Consider the following 15,442-nt stretch of genomic DNA (forward strand, 5'->3'; position numbering starts at 1 on the left):
CTCTTGTATGTCTCGATCCAATCATTAGCCGGAGTGCTGCGTTAAGCGGAGGGATTGCCGCTCGCGCTTCTCGCTAGTCAACAACCGTCAAATGACACACTTTTGAACTATTGCATGATTGTTGGACTCAGTCCTCCAAGACGGAGATCGGCGCAGTTTGTCTGGTTTGACAAATGTGACTTTCAGAACGAAACGATTTTTAAAAGGGTGACTAAGTCAGTCAAACGTAGTACTGGTAGCCGAGTTAGCTAACGAATTAGCTTGAAACATGCCGAATTTTTGCGCGGCCCCAAACTGCACACGGAAGAGCACACAGTCGGATTTGGCTTTTTTTCGCTTTCCAAGAGACCCTGGAAGGTAAGCTATCATATTTTATACCGATAAACAGTAGTTGTTTAGCAAATATGGGCATCGCCTTTAAGGAAGCACAACTCACGCTTGCAAACATTTTAATTTACATACTCATGTGTTGTCATAATTACAATTACTTTCTGCACACGATAGGGTTACCCAAAAGTAAAAACCCCTTCATTCCACGACATTGTTATTATTGTCCCCCGCCCCTTTTCTAACCTTGTAATGTTTTATGTTGGAACGCAGTAATCCAAGAATGTATTGTAATGTCAACAAAGTGAGTCTTGTGTGTTTGCAGATGTCGAATTTGGGTAGAAAACTGTCGCAGAGCGGATTTGGAGGCCAAAACGGCCGATCAGTTAAACAAACATTACCGATTGTGTGCCAAACATTTCGACCCGGCCCTGGTGTACAAAACAGTAAGTACCTCATTCATGAATGCTCGTATTTGCTTCTAATGTTTTGAAAGAAAAGGTACTTGAGAACCTCTGAGTACTTTGGAGTGATCAAACTACAGTGCTAGAAGAGAACGCTGAATCATCATTTGTGACATTTTCTCAGTCAATATCTCAATGGTAAAATAAAATGGAAGAGTTTCAAGTTCTTTTAACACCTTGGTTAAAAGGCCCATTAGTATGTTTGTGTCAGAGCCCTTACAGGACGGTGCTGAAGGATACGGCCATTCCCACCATCTTCGATCTGACCAGCCACTTGACCAATCCTCGCGTCAAACACCGCAAGCAGATCAAAGAACTTGTGAGGGAGCGGGGCGATATGTCTTTAAGGGGTATCTTTTGTTCGGTAATCTCCTTATTCTGTCATCTTTTTGTTTCAGACGGAGGAGGACCTAAGAAGAATCAAGGAACGAAGATGTAAGTAAATTCGGGCTGAATCAGAAACCAAAGCTCCATACATGAGCTGCAATGCGATTAAACATGGTTTGGAACGATTCAGCTCATATCACAATTGTATTGTTTTTCGAAATCATTCAGCCCTGCCAAACACGTATTGCGCCATTTTGAAAAAGTCACTCCCAAAAAAACTGTTCAGCCCTAACCAGTTGACCACCAAGCAAATTGATCCTGTCTTCACTCCTTAGTGGCATCATCTGCTGAAAAGTCCCAAAAAGACGCGGCCGCCGAAGAGCCGATCCCAGATGAACCGCAGATGTCTGCAGAGGAGAAGCAGCTGCGTGATTACCTGCGCTCCCTGTTTGAAGTGATCCTGATGCTGGCCAAACAGTGCATCCCCTTGGAGACCTTCAAAGGCCTGGACGGCGACGACGCGCCCAACAACTTCCAGGCGCTGTTGGAGTATCGCATGCACGCCGGCGACGAGGCCCTGAGGAAGCGCTTCGAAGCCACGGCTGTGAACAGCGAGTTCCTCACCTCGGCGCAGCTCTGCCAACTGCTGGATGTGTGCGAGAACACGGTGCGAGAAGAGGTGTTGATGGAGGCCAGGGAGGGACGTTTCTTCTCGCTGGTCACCGACGACTTGGTGGACTTTGGCGGCGACAAGCACCTGCCGCTCTTCCTTCGCTTCGTCAACCAGCACAACGTCCTGCGCGAAGAGTTTTTGGACTTTGTGCCGTTCGACGGCGACGAGCAGGCGCTGGTGGAGCGTCTGGAGGCGCAGCTGACTGATCGCTGGGGGCTCGTTATGGAGGATTGCCGCGGGCAGGCGCACAAGGTGACCGGGGCGTCGGCCACCAAGATGAAGGCGGTGGCTGTGCACCTGGTGGAGAAGTACCCGTTGGCCCTCTACATGCCCTGCTCACGCATGGCGCTCAACATCCACCTGGCCAACAGTCTGCCCTTCCCCAACGTGCAGGTGCTCATGGAGACACTCAGGAGGTTGGCTTCCTTCTTCAAGAGCGCTGCGACGCATGCCGTGCTGACCGCCCGCATCTCGGCTCACTACCAGAAAAGCGACGAAAAGGTGGCGGCGCTCCATCAGGCCTGCGGCCACGGCTGGACCGAGCGACACAACGTCTTCGACGTGCTCCTCGACATCCTGCCGCCGCTCATCGCCTGCTTGGACGTCATCCACAAGAATGCCGACGGCGCCTTCGAAAGCGAGGTGGCGGTCGACGCGTACTCCCTCGCCGAGACCCTGGCAGACTTTGAGATGGTGATGACCGCCGTGGTCCTGAAAAGCGTCCTCACCTTCACGCGGGCGTTCGGCCGGAACCTCCAAGGCGAGACTCTGGACGCCTTCTGCGCCGCAAACAGCCTGACGGCCGTGATGCACTCGCTCGTGGAGGTCAACGACAACATCGACGTGTACCACGAGTTCTGGTACGAGGAGGCGACAAACATGGCCACCTCCATGGAGATCCCGGTGCGCGTGCCCAGGCTCTTTGTTCAGCGGCAGCGCGCCGCCGACATGGGCGAGATCCAGGCGGAGGCCTACTTCCGCGAGTACGTCACGCTGCCCGTCATCCAGAGCGTCATGCAGGAAGTGGAGGAAATGTTCTCCGAGGTCAACCTCAAAGTCCTCAAGTGCCTGTCGCTGGTGCCCGCCATCATGGGCCAGATGAAGTTCAACACCAGCGAGGAGAACTCGGCCGACGCCTACCGCGCTGACCTGCCCAGACCCGAGACGCTGGCGGCCGAGCTCCACTGCTGGCGCATTAAGTGGAAGCACCGCGGCAAGGAGGTGCGCCTGCCCACCACCATCCACGAGACCCTGCAGCTGCCCGACATCAAGTTTTTCCCCAACGTCAACGCTTTCCTCAAGGTGCTCTCCACGCTCCCCGTGCTTCGGATGGAAGAGCAGCAGAGCGCCACCGCCGGCGAGCGGCTGCGGGCGTACCTGGACGCCGTGCCCGCCAAGCTCTGGAACCGCAGCCTCGCCGTGCTCAACGTCAACGGCCACGTCAAGCCCGACCTGGACGTCATGGTGGACAAATACTGCAGACTCTACCCCGAGGACGAGCCTGAGATGGAGGCGGAGCCTGAGGAGGAGACGGCGGCCGCCAAATGAGCCTCATCCTCCATTTTGTTTCTGGACTTAAACGTCATTTTTTCTATGACCCTTCTGGTGGTCAGTTCATACAAGTACGGAAGAAAATCCACATTGTCCGTTGCCATGATTTGAATTTGTGACTTTATTGCTGTCGAAAAGCAGGGAGACCACAAGAAGGTGCTGCTGCACCAATTACACACTTGCCTGCCAGTTTGTGAGGTACAGAAAACTAAGGCATTACATGTTTTAGTGATATAGGCACAGCATTTCCCGAACGAGCAATGAAGTTTGATCGTTTTAGTATTGTTATAGATGAAAAAAAGATGTTTCTCAATAAACTCTGGATCTCGGATATTGTCATTGCTGTGTCCTATTTTTATATTTGACCGTGGCATTAACTGTCCTTGGGACAACTGTGATTTCCACAGCAGATGCATGTTTGTATTTTGTGTGGGGCTAATTGAATTGCGTCCTTTCATTACGCCCCAGAAAGGAAAGCGTTGCTTCCTCCCTCTGCTGGCTGAAACACGCAGTTGCGTTCAGGTGCAAACTGTGGGTGTGGTCGTCTTGACGCGTGCAGCCTCAGCACGTTCGTCGAACCCGCCGACATCCTGCAGGAGGAAAGCAGCGAGCAGGGAAGCCCGCCAAGCAGCCTCGCATTAGCACCACCGCGGACGCAAAGCAACATGGCGTGGCCGTGCATCACGCGGGCTTGCTGCATCAACCGCTTCTGGAGCGAGCTGGACAAGGCGGACATCGCCGTGCCGCTGGTCTTCACCAAATACTCCGACGTCCAGCATAAGCAGCCGAGGGGGGCCGCTGCGGAGAGCCAGCCGGAGGCCGCCAAGGCACCGCCCGCTTCCGCCGGCCCAGATGCCTCCTCCTCCGTCATGCGGCAAGACTTCAAAGCGTGGAAAGTACGCCCGGAGCCCAGCTGCAAACCCCGGAACGAGTACCAGCCAGTGGCCGGCCCCTTCAACCCGGTGACCCAGTACCAGAAGGACTACAAAGCCTGGCCTATCCCGAAGAAACACGACCACCCGTGGATCCCCAAAGCCGACGCCCCCACAACCACCGCCGCCGCGGCGGGCAAGGTGGAGCGAGTGGCCGCCGAGATGGAGATCGGCGTGGAGAAAAGCGAGATCGAGGAGAAGCTGCAAGAGAAGGAGGCGAAGGAGCCGGCCGGGAGGGACAGGTCCGTCGAGAGGAAAGACCTTCAAGAGGCGCCCGGCGGCGGCAAAGGCAGGGCGGCCGCCGACGCTCTCAACAGGCACATTAAGGAGACCAGCACTTCGAGCAGCAGCTACAGGTAACGCCGAGACATCTTCACAACGTTCTTCTTCTTTTAACGGACACAGAAGATGCTCAACATGTCGTCATTTCATGATGGAATTGAATTTTTATTTTTTTTACAGATGGTCCCTGAACGCCACATCCGCATCTCTTCATGACGTACTGTATTAATGATATGCCGCTATAATGCTATATATCCATTTAATCATTTACCATTTAATATAATTTATAGGAAAAAAAAAGATATACATGAACTGTCATTTTATTTTAATACTAATGTTACATTAGAATGTAATGATTAGAATGTGAGGTCCAATCGTTTTTATTTATCATGGCCTTGACTGAGATTTAGTTACATTGCCCCCATTAGCTTGTCTAAGTGTAGATGAGATTACAATACAATTGTAGTTTAAAAGTAATTGGATTCAACCAGAGTTGAAGTCAGGCTCCTCCACCCTTCTACTGTCTGTGCTGTGACTTAACGCACATTCTCCTGTTACAAGACCCCCATGACCTCCTTGAGTGTGATTTCCGTAAAGATAGGTCTGATGTATTGACCCGCCCCTCCCTCCTTGGCTATCAAATCAATTTTGTATGTTGCACCAATGAGACTCTCTCTAATCACATTGGAGCGTTGACTTCCTGCAGGAACGCAATGTAGGCCAAGATTGAATAATTCAATAAACCGCCGTGAGGTTGGTTGCATGGAGATTGTCAGCCATGTGATCTTCTCTTTCCATTTCAGATTGGAACAAGAAGATGGCGTGAGGAGCAATTAAGCTTTATTAGGTGGAACGACTGTGATGGCCACTTTACACAGTGGACGGTCAATGATGCTCATTAGCAAAAACGAATGTCGTAATGCTTCAGTGGCCTGTTTGCAGATAATTATACATCCAGAAGAACCTTCAAAGTTGAATATCCCAGAAGTGGTTTTCACAATGATGACTTTTTTTTTTTGCATAAATCATGAACCACTTTGGGGACATTCAACGTCAATCAACAGACAGAGCGTGTCGCGTCGTCACGGTTAACCAAATGAGCAGCTGAGTCCAAAAGCGAAATGCTCCCCGGAGACATCGCAGCCTTCACTCAATCAAACCAAGAGCCTTCGACATTGTGTTGCGGCTGTCTTGCAGAACTGAATTCAAGGCCTACAAGGACGTGAAACCGGTCAAGGCCATCAAGGCGGCGTGCCAGTACAAACCTCCGGCCGGGAAGGAGAGCAGCCTGGAAACCAGCTACAGCGCCACTTACAGGGGCGAGCAGGTCAAGGCCCAGCCGGCTGACAACAAGCTGCTGGAGCGCAGGAGGATACGCAGCCTGTACAGCGAGCCCGGCAAGGAGCCGCCCAAGGTAAGCGCACACACAGCCTACACGCGCACACACAGACACACACTTCCTAAGATCATTTTGTTCGAAAGCCTGATGAGGTCCAATTGAATCAAATGTGTATATTTTACTTCTAAAATTGTTGGATGGTTTTGCCATTTCAATTTCTCCATCCATAACAGAAATAGTTGTCCCATATTGTGTGTGCGTGTGTGTGTGTCAACGTGTGTTCATGTAGCCCCTCCCTCTCTCATTTTCGTAGGACGGGTCAGAGGCTGAGAGCACCTCTGTTCTAAATCTGCTCTAGTCAGGTGTGTTTCCATTAGAAAAGCATGGAGGCTCATCTCAGACGACACACGCACACACACACACGCACAGTATGCACTACCTTAAGATTATTATTTAACATCTCCTCTTCACCGGTTGCCTGCGTCACCTCATTTCTTTTAATGAATCATTCATAAATATTTTGCGGAGTCATACTACAAAGGCATAGTTGGAGACGACCACATTATTTTCCCCACGGGACCTCCTCCAGGTTTGAGTGATGCAAGTGCTGACATACTATTAGAGCACTGGAAGACCCACGAAGAAAGACACAATGTCTTTCTGAGACGTTTGTTTTCTTTTTCGACTTCTACCATCTACTATAAGAAAGTCATTGACTGCACTAACAAAGATGAACAGAATGTGGAATAACTGATGATGTCACTTTCTCCCACTGCAAGAAAAAGCACAAAAAACATTTTTTGTGCCGTTGACGTGTCATTACACTAACCTCCATTAAGCCCCATAGGACACCTTAAGGCTACGCATGCTCAAACCATAAAGTCCAACTAACGTTTTTTAAAATTCACATTCTGGTGTGTTTTTGTTGTTGTTGCAGACGGACAAATCGGCGACTCGCATCCGGCCAAAGAAAACGACCACGGGGAAGTCTGTGAAGAAGGCCAAGGAGAGCAAGGAGAAGAAGCTTCTGGCTGCTTCGGCCAAGAAGAAAGACGATGCGGCGGCGGCGGCGGCGGCGGAGGCGGGCATCACCAAGAAGAACAAAGAGATCAGCAATAGACTGGCCGAGGCTAAACAGTAACAGCCGCATCGTCTTCGGGCCTATTCGCAACATGCTCCACTGCCTTTTCCCTCATTTAGCTCATGGATGTGAATGTGTGTGCGTGCACAAAAGAGAGCAAACGTGTGTGTCCTCAAAGCTGATTTATTGTCGCACATTGTTGATTCAACACCATTTCACTTGATAAGACTTCATTTTCACACATTTTTTACAAATGTATTGCACATTTTGCAGCCAAATCACTCCACAACATTCCTAACATATTATTGCATAATTTTAATCATTCCATATTCCATTTCATTTATGATTTAATATCATGCCACGTTAATCCATTTTTTTTTTTCCAGCTATCCAGCATTCACACCTTTTTTTTCTTTTTTTTTTTTTTTTACCAGAAATTGCATTTTCTATTGTTATCCAACACAATACAATGCAATACAAGTTTATTTATAGCACGCTTTCACAATGATTAGCTAAGCACCTAATTTGCACGTTGGTCCCGAAGAGCCATGCTTATGTGTTCTGTACATGTACAAAAGGGCGTCTTTACACTGGAACACATCCAAGGATTGTAAAAAGTCATTTTGCGAGGGGATGAAAGTGTCGTTATTGTGCCTCGACTGCCTCCCCATCAGCGGCTGATCTCCAGTTTCATTCGTTTTGTTGCTAAGAAACCAAATCAATTGGAGTAGAATTCCCTGCAGCTTGCATGCAAGGCCCCTTTTTTGCCCCCCCCACCTCACCCCACCCCGATATACAGTACGCATTCTCGCTTGTACATTGAGCCGTTTAGGGTCCATATATGCTGTGCTTCTTGAAATTATATATGCATGTCTCGTAGTAACAAAAAAACGATAAGTCTAGTAGTGGCTGTACAAGCTCTAAAGTAAATACACACCAGCAAGGTGGTTCCGAATGCACCCTTAGTCTTACACTAATACGAAATTGTACTTTTTAAAGTAAATTGTTGTCTTTTGCTTTCAATGCATTATGTAAAGAAACAATACCCATGAGGCCAATAATTGACATTTTGAGTAGGAGTCTTAAAGCCACACTGGAGAGCAAAAATACAGTGATGAGAAAATAGTCACAAAAATACAGAGGAAAAAAATGTAACATTGTAAGATAGTTTGAACGTTGCGAGAAAAAAAGTCATGATTTTAATATTGTAAACGCTTCATATTGAGAGAAAATCAACTATAATTTTAGAAATAAGTAGTGTTATGATCCAAAAACGTAGAGTGAAAAATTTAATTTTGCAAAAATCAGAGTAAAATTATTCATCAATGACTTTTTTTCTCGTAATATTACAACTTTATTGTCATATTTGTACTATTTTGCTTTTCAGTGTGCCGCTAAAACTCCTTCGTTGTCTGCACATGTGCGTGAGTGTGTGTGTAAATGTGTGTGTGTGTCCATATCACAAAGACAAAGTGCCAGACAGACTCCAACTCCCTGGTGCCCAAGGCCCCCATGTTTTTTGTTGTTGTTTTTTTATCCATTTTATTCTGAGCATTTTCTCATCACTGATGAAAAGGTATAAAGGGACAAAAAGACAAACAGATGCAGACGATGACGTGTGTCCTGATCTTTGTGTGTGTGTGTGTGCGTACGTGTGCTTCTTAGCTTGTTCGAAATGAACTCGAATTAAAGACAAAAAGTGAATGTCAACTCCTATGACTTGTGTTCCTTCATTTGAGGTGTAACAGGAATAAGTAAGTAAAATGGGGTCAACATTTTTTTGACGTGACTGAGGCACAACCTCAATGAATAGCGAGAAAATCAGATTTTATTTAAAAAATACATATCAAACATCACAAAAATATTATGTGTATGCTTAATGTTTCTAACCAAGAAATGGTGAAAGCAACATCCTTGGTGAAAATCCATATGACTTGCCTAACTGTATTTCATTTTCTTTACTCGTAATCCATTTTTCTGCAACTCAGTCATCTTGACACTAACGTGCATCAATAATTCAGTTATGTCTAGTGTGTTTCCAGAGGGGCCCCAGATAGTAAATAAATGATTAGTGAGGACACTAACAGTAAAAGACCACCTGCACCAATTCTGCTTATTAAAATGGTATTTACTTCATGATCGAGTCAATAATACTGGTATTAATGACAGAGTTTAACCACTTAATTTGAAATCATTACGGTATTATGCATCACAATGTGTTCGGTGCAAAGAAAAAAAAACCCAAGAACATCGATAGAGGGCTCTGTTTCAATAGATGATAGCAATTCTACTTTTAAAAAACACCACGAAGAAGAAATAGGTCACTTCCGGTTTGGTACAAACAAAGCGAAACCGTTGGGTGTTGCAAATATTTCCATAATAACATGTTTTTTTGGGTCCCACCGGGTTTTGATCTCGTGTCGCTGGGGTGAGAGTCCAGAGACCTAACCACTGCACAATGGAACCCTCGCTGGAATCGCATGGAAGGTACGTACACTATATGGTTCAATGGAGCAGCTCAAGCGAATAGACCAGAGACTTGTTGAACTCGAAGTCATCAGCATGAACTCTGCTACACTCGTGACATGCTTTTTCATTTTGGATGCGTTTGCAGTTCAATTGTTCACCATACTGATGGAATAAAATCGAGAGGTTATTTGAATTCTACGCTCCTCACGTCTGCATGTGCGCTATAGTATGGTCGTCGTTATGTTTCATTATCATTTTTAATGTCTGCAGACGCAAAGCAGTAAATGTATATCTTTTATACATTTGAGGTCATTATTTATTCCTGAATACTATAAATAGTTTGAGATTGAAAGTGACAACCAAATTGGCTAAAATGGTCTGGAGCCATTTTTTTCTTTTTTTTTCCCGGGTAATTTAGTGTTGTTGGCTATATTGAACATTATCTGTAGTGGCTGCTGTGTGTCACGATAGCACATCCGTTAAGGCTCTGACATGTACACTACTCTTCTTTCTTTGAGTCACGGGTTCAAATCCCGTTGATGACTTTTCTCTTTTTTTTTTTAGTGTTTGCTATTTTTTGCAGCCAGTCGGAAATGCAAACGAGACGTTTCGTTCAGCGTTTTTATTGAGAATTTGAGCAGTTTTGGAATCAGGGAAGTTCCAAGTCGCTGTGACGAATCTGCAGTCGCGAAACACAAAACTGCGCAACTCGCCTTACAATAACAGTCGGAACTCCAGACGGGGAGCAAGATAACATGGGAGCAACTTGACATGTAACACCGGAAGTAAGCAAAGTCATAAGGGAAAGAAGGGAAACAGCGTATCGGTGGTTGGCGTCACATAAGTATTTGTAAGAAACAGTTCTCATATTGACGAAAACACTAATGCAACAAAAACGTCCGTAGAATATTTTCACAATCAGCAACCGCAATCAAACTTTTTTTTTTTTTTACCGGATGTATCAGGTGTATGAGGCATTAAACTTAACCAACCTGCACTGCTGCGTATTGTAGTGATGTGCATTCCAGATTACTGGTTTGAAATGTACTTTTATTATTATTATTATTACTATTATTATTATTATTATTTTAATAAACATTAAAACCTGTTAAAACTTGTCTGGTGTTTTATTCCTTGTTTTTATTTTTTTGGGCATGAAAACAAAAATCTGACATTTGGTTAACTGCTTTATATGACAATATGTACATGTGTTTTACGTTGTATTACACAACGTGTTGGTGTCCCCTAAAATAAAGAGCAAGTAGTCAAATACACATTCTTGACACGTACAAAAAAATGCATAAAGTTATTAGGTACATACACCTGAAAATGGTGGTGTACCTAATGGAGTGTCCGTGGGACGTCACAGATCAACCAGCCAATCAGGAGGTGGGGGTGAGGGCGGGTGTGGCATTTGTCACTTTCAGTTCAGCTTTGGCCATGATTTTTCCCTAATGTATTGGCCTGTTATTAGGTACACTTGAAAATGGCGGTGTACCTAATGGAGTGTCCAAGTGACGTCACAGATCAAACAGCCAATCAGAAAGTGGGGGTGAGGGCGGGTGTGGCACTTTTCACTTTAACCAGGGGTGTCGACCTCCAGTCCTCAAGGGGCCGCGTTCCAATATGTTTTCCAAGTTACCCTCGTTAAGCGCACCTGCGTGAAAACTTTTAGCCCCTTTCACGTTCCGCAGGAGCTAAAACTTTTCACGCAGGTGCACTTAACGAGGGAATCATACGGACACTCCATTAGGTACACCGCCATTTTCAAGTGTACCTAATAACAGGCCACTTTATTAGGGAAATAGCATGGTCAAAGGTCACAGGTGTCAAGCTCTAGTCCTCGGGGCCGCGTTCCAATATGTTTTCCAAGTTACCCTCGTTAAGCGCACCTGCGTGAAAACTTTTAGCCCCTTTCACGTTCCGCAGGAGCTAAAACTTTTCACGCAGGTGCACTTAACGAGGGAATCATACGGACACTCCATTAGGTACACCGCCATTTTCAAGTATACCTAATAACAGGCCACTTTATTAGGGAAATAGCATGGTCAAAGGTCACAGGTGTCAAGCTCTAGTCCTCGGGGCCGCGTTCCAATATGTTTTCCAAGTTACCCTCGTTAAGCGCACCTGCGTGAAAAGTTTTAGCCCGTTTCACGTTCCGCAGGAGCTAAAACTTTTCACGCAGGTGCACTTAACGAGGGAACCGATTCTAAAGATTCAGTTCACGTATAACTGGAATGCACATCACTAGTACAAAACAGTGCAGACGACCGTGGGCCGTCAGGTTGAAATAGCCGACTGGTTAGTGACACTGGCTATTGCTCGGTAAGCACTTGGTTCGATCCCATGTGTGAGAATATTCCCACAAGTGCTTTTATTGTGCAATTAACCCTTTATTTATTCTTTTTTTTTTTTACCTCCTGTAGTGTACCTATTGAAGTGTCCATGAGGTGTACCTACACATATTGTCATATAAAGCAGTTAACCAAATGTCTGATTTTTATGTTTTAATTGGCGAATATAAAAACAAGGAATAAAACACCAGAGAAGTTTAAACAAATGTTTATTAAAAATATTAAAAGTAAATTTCAAACCAGCAATCCAATGTGAAATTGCAGTAGATATATTGGATAACAATATTTAGGCGTATACATGCATACACGTTATTTTAAGTGTTGTAAAATCAAGATTACCCAAAGAGAAGCATAATCTCCCCGTTGTTGCATAACGGCGCATCCAAAGTCAAAGTCTGCTTTATTGTCAATTTCTTCACATGTCAAGACACACACAGAGATCGAAATTACGTTTCCCACCAGCCCACGGTGACAAGACATAGTACACAATATACATACAAGTAAACAACACAAAAAGTAAAAACAAGACACAAACAATGAATAAATAAGAGTGATGAATAAATAATAAACAATAAATAAGAGGAGCAAAAATGGAGCAAGTGTGCATACAGCAGACAGTCAGAAAATAGCGCAAAAGTCCAGCACGTTACGCAGGAGTGGGGAGAGAGTTCAGGATCCTAACAGCCTGGAGTATGAAGCTGTTGGTGAGTCTGGTGGTGCGGGAGCGCAGGTTCCTGTACCTCTTCCCAGAGGGCAGAAGATCAAACAAAGAGTGAGCGGGGTGACTCACATCACTCACAATCGTGGCCGCCTTGCGGGTGAGATAGGAGGTGTAAATGTCCTTCAGGGAGGGGAGTGAAGCACCAATAATCTTACCAGCCGTGTTCAGTGCGGCTACCACCCAACACAGCGATACAACTGGAGAGGACGCTCTCGATGGTGAACGGGAAGTGACGTCATTTTCTTCTTCGTTTTGTTTTAGGGCAAGGTGGCACCAGCTTCAATGGGCATTACCGACACCTACTGGTTGAAGTCATATGAACTGAAACACGAACGAATCACTTTAGGAAGGGATTCGGTCCCTCTCGTTCACTGAAAAGATTCGTTCTTTTGAACCCATCGTTCACTCACGAGCCAACACTAGCGTATTGTACACTTGCCACTGTGCTAGCAGTGCTCTCCGCTTGTACTTTGATGTCGAAAATGTCTTCTCCTGTACTCAGCATGTAAGCCTTCATCATGATGACCACCAAAAGGCTGGATCAATTTGAGGTGGTGTGCGAGTGGGCGTCGTGCGGTTTCAGAGGACGTAGCATGGAGGAGCTGAGCGACCACATGTCTGCTCATTTGAGAGAGTACCTGGGGGACAAGGACACCCTGGAGGAGCTGGGTGAGGCTGACGTTATTTAAATGGTGTCATGCACGTATCCCACTCACCTTTTCATGCCTTTCCCAGATGAGTACACTTGCCTGTGGAAGGGCTGTCCGTTCGTCTCCATGGGCAGCCCGGCAGAGTTGGAGGCGCACGCGTACTTCCACAACTACCACACCAAGCTGAAGTTTGTGGGCTCACAGCTGCTCCGGTCTCGCCCAGACCTGCCCGCCTGCACCCACGCCGTGCACAGCAACAACCTGCTGCCCGAGTGCTCCGACCGTCACGTCTGCCAGTGGGAGAACTGTGATGTACGCGGCAGCTCGCTTTTCGGCGAAACAGTCGTGCTTTTAGAACTAATGAAAACAAAGTGAGCGTTTGTCTCCGCACAGAGCACATTTACCAATCCCGAGTGGTTCTATCGCCACGTGGACAATCACATCGAAAGCGCCGAGCCGCAGTCGCTTTCGTATCAACAGCAGGCTCTCTACTGCCGCTGGTCAGGTAGGACTGTCAACGGTTTTGCTCGGCGCTCTTTGTTTGACTTTTATTGGTCCTGGCAGGCTGCGATGCCTACTTCAAGATCCGCTACCGCCTGAGGGAACATACGCGAAGTCACACGCAGGAAAGACTAGTGGCCTGCCCCACCTGCGGCAGCATGTTCTACAGCAACACCAAGCTCTTTGACCACCTCCACAGGCAGGCCCAGCCAGTGGGTGAGAGGACACTTCAAATTGTCTTTCGACACCCTATTGAATTTCTTCTCCGTTGTTCTAACACTCCTCCATGTGCTCTCATAGAGTCACTCGTGTGTGAACACTGCGGAAAAGCTTTTTCCAGCGAGAGACTCTTGAGGGATCACGTACGACAGCATGGTAAGCGTTTCATATGTGCGATTGCATCCATACATGGTCATTTAAAAAAAAAAAGTCTTTCTACATACATGGTCAAGCCAAGAAAAGCCTGGTAATTTTTTAAATCAGAGGTCAAGGGTCATTTAAAAGAATATAAAAAAAAAAAAAAAAAATCCTCAGTATACAATGTAGTTTTTTGAAAATATACTCTGTGTTTTTCCAGTGAATCAGGTCAAGTGTCCTTTCTGCGATATGACGTGCACCACACTGGCCGCCCTTAAGATCCACATCAGGTTCCGGCACTGCGACGAGCGGCCGTTCCCTTGCGACTTCTGCGATAAAAGGTCCATACGCTCGCAGACGTGCTCTTACGCTGTAAAACAACACAGACGTGACCAGAAGTTATCTTTACACATTTTTCCTCATCAGGTTCAAGAATCAGCGAGACCTCCAGAAGCACACAGACGTCCACAACGAGGGCTCGGTGTTCCACTGCTCCGTTGAAGGCTGCACGTATTCCTGTCAGACTTTCCAGACCATGAACCAACACTTCAAGAGGGTGCACGAGGTCAGTCGGACAACAGTCGTCGGCTTGTCAACGCCAATCAGATGAGTGATGTCATGTTTAATGTGCAGGTGGGGGGCATGTCCAAGTATAAATGTCACCTTTGTGACAAGGTGTTCTCCTGGTGTTATACGCTCACGCTTCACCTGCGAAAGATACATGAACTCAAGTGGCCCTCTGGACATTCACGATTCAGGTCAGTGACATCATAAGGAAGATTAAGTTCACATTTGCAAAAGCTTCAGTCCTTACCAATACTAAGGCATAAATGGCTCTCTTGCAGATACAGGAAGGACGTGGACGGCTTCCTGAAGCTGAACATGGTGCGCGTGGAGACTGAGGAGGTGACCAAAGAAATCATGAAGAACATGAACAAGAAAGCTGCCAGCCTTCGCAAGAGTCAGCGAAGCCGTGGCGAGAGGGCCGCCGTCACGCCCCACAGCGGACGCTGCTCTCCGTCCTCGTCCTCCTCTAACTCCTCCTCGGAGGAAGTGTCCACTCAGTCCAGTCCCCAGCAAGGCAGCGATTCGCCCGTCTACTGCGTGATGAGCACCATCCCGCACATCGAGGACGAGCTCGACGGGAGCGGCCAGGAGGAGGGCGACGCCGGCGGGACGTCTGGAGCCGTGCAGGCTCTCACCATGGTGGCCAGGGGGCTGGGCATGGATGTTGTGTGACAGCACTGACATAGCGTTTTTAGCTGAACCTCATTTTATTGTTCTCAAATGTTGACTTGAGCCTTCATTGTTCTAGATTCCAAATACATGTTTTTTTTTCTTAATAATGCTGCTTTTAGATTTACACACATGCTTTGTGTTATTTTATGAGCCAATCCCAAGTGAGCATGTCTCA

At 46.6% G+C, this 15,442-nt stretch overlaps 3 protein-coding genes across 5 annotated transcripts; all 3 read left to right on the forward strand.

Moving 5' to 3' along the window:
- Nucleotides 1–29: 29 nt before the first annotated feature.
- thap12b (THAP domain containing 12b) lies at nt 30–3,672 on the forward strand. Its single transcript, XM_037267877.1, has 5 exons — nt 30–357; nt 653–773; nt 1,003–1,110; nt 1,190–1,226; nt 1,454–3,672. Exons 1-5 carry the CDS (start codon nt 269–271, stop codon nt 3,337–3,339), a joined length of 2,241 nt encoding a protein of 746 aa, XP_037123772.1. The 5' UTR covers nt 30–268; the 3' UTR covers nt 3,340–3,672.
- Nucleotides 3,673–3,765: 93 nt separating this feature from the next.
- On the forward strand, nt 3,766–8,686 carry map6b (microtubule-associated protein 6b). Of its 2 annotated transcripts, XM_037267879.1 has the most exons (4): nt 3,766–4,630; nt 5,754–5,970; nt 6,209–6,257; nt 6,833–6,918. In XM_037267879.1, the coding sequence occupies exons 1-3, from the start codon at nt 4,008–4,010 to the stop codon at nt 6,251–6,253; spliced, it is 885 nt and encodes a 294-aa protein (XP_037123774.1). In that variant the 5' UTR covers nt 3,766–4,007; the 3' UTR covers nt 6,254–6,257; nt 6,833–6,918. The 2 variants fall into 2 exon arrangements, with proteins under 2 accessions (XP_037123774.1, XP_037123773.1); XM_037267878.1 differs by lacking the exon at nt 6,209–6,257 and having other exon boundaries at nt 6,833–8,686.
- Nucleotides 8,687–9,302: 616 nt separating this feature from the next.
- Nucleotides 9,303–15,391, forward strand: zgc:112083 (uncharacterized protein LOC550461 homolog). Of its 2 annotated transcripts, XM_037267200.1 has the most exons (10): nt 9,303–9,463; nt 13,023–13,189; nt 13,256–13,482; nt 13,564–13,675; nt 13,735–13,887; nt 13,972–14,046; nt 14,249–14,369; nt 14,455–14,593; nt 14,662–14,786; nt 14,874–15,391. In XM_037267200.1, exons 2-10 carry the CDS (start codon nt 13,039–13,041, stop codon nt 15,265–15,267), a joined length of 1,497 nt encoding a protein of 498 aa, XP_037123095.1. In that variant the 5' UTR covers nt 9,303–9,463; nt 13,023–13,038; the 3' UTR covers nt 15,268–15,391. The 2 variants fall into 2 exon arrangements, with proteins under 2 accessions (XP_037123095.1, XP_037123096.1); XM_037267201.1 differs by lacking the exon at nt 9,303–9,463 and having other exon boundaries at nt 12,935–13,189.
- The last annotated feature ends 51 nt before the right edge of the window (nt 15,392–15,442 follow it).

Source organism: Syngnathus acus, chromosome 13 (assembly GCF_901709675.1).
Source record: "Syngnathus acus chromosome 13, fSynAcu1.2, whole genome shotgun sequence".
Classification (NCBI taxonomy): domain Eukaryota; kingdom Metazoa; phylum Chordata; class Actinopteri; order Syngnathiformes; family Syngnathidae; genus Syngnathus; species Syngnathus acus.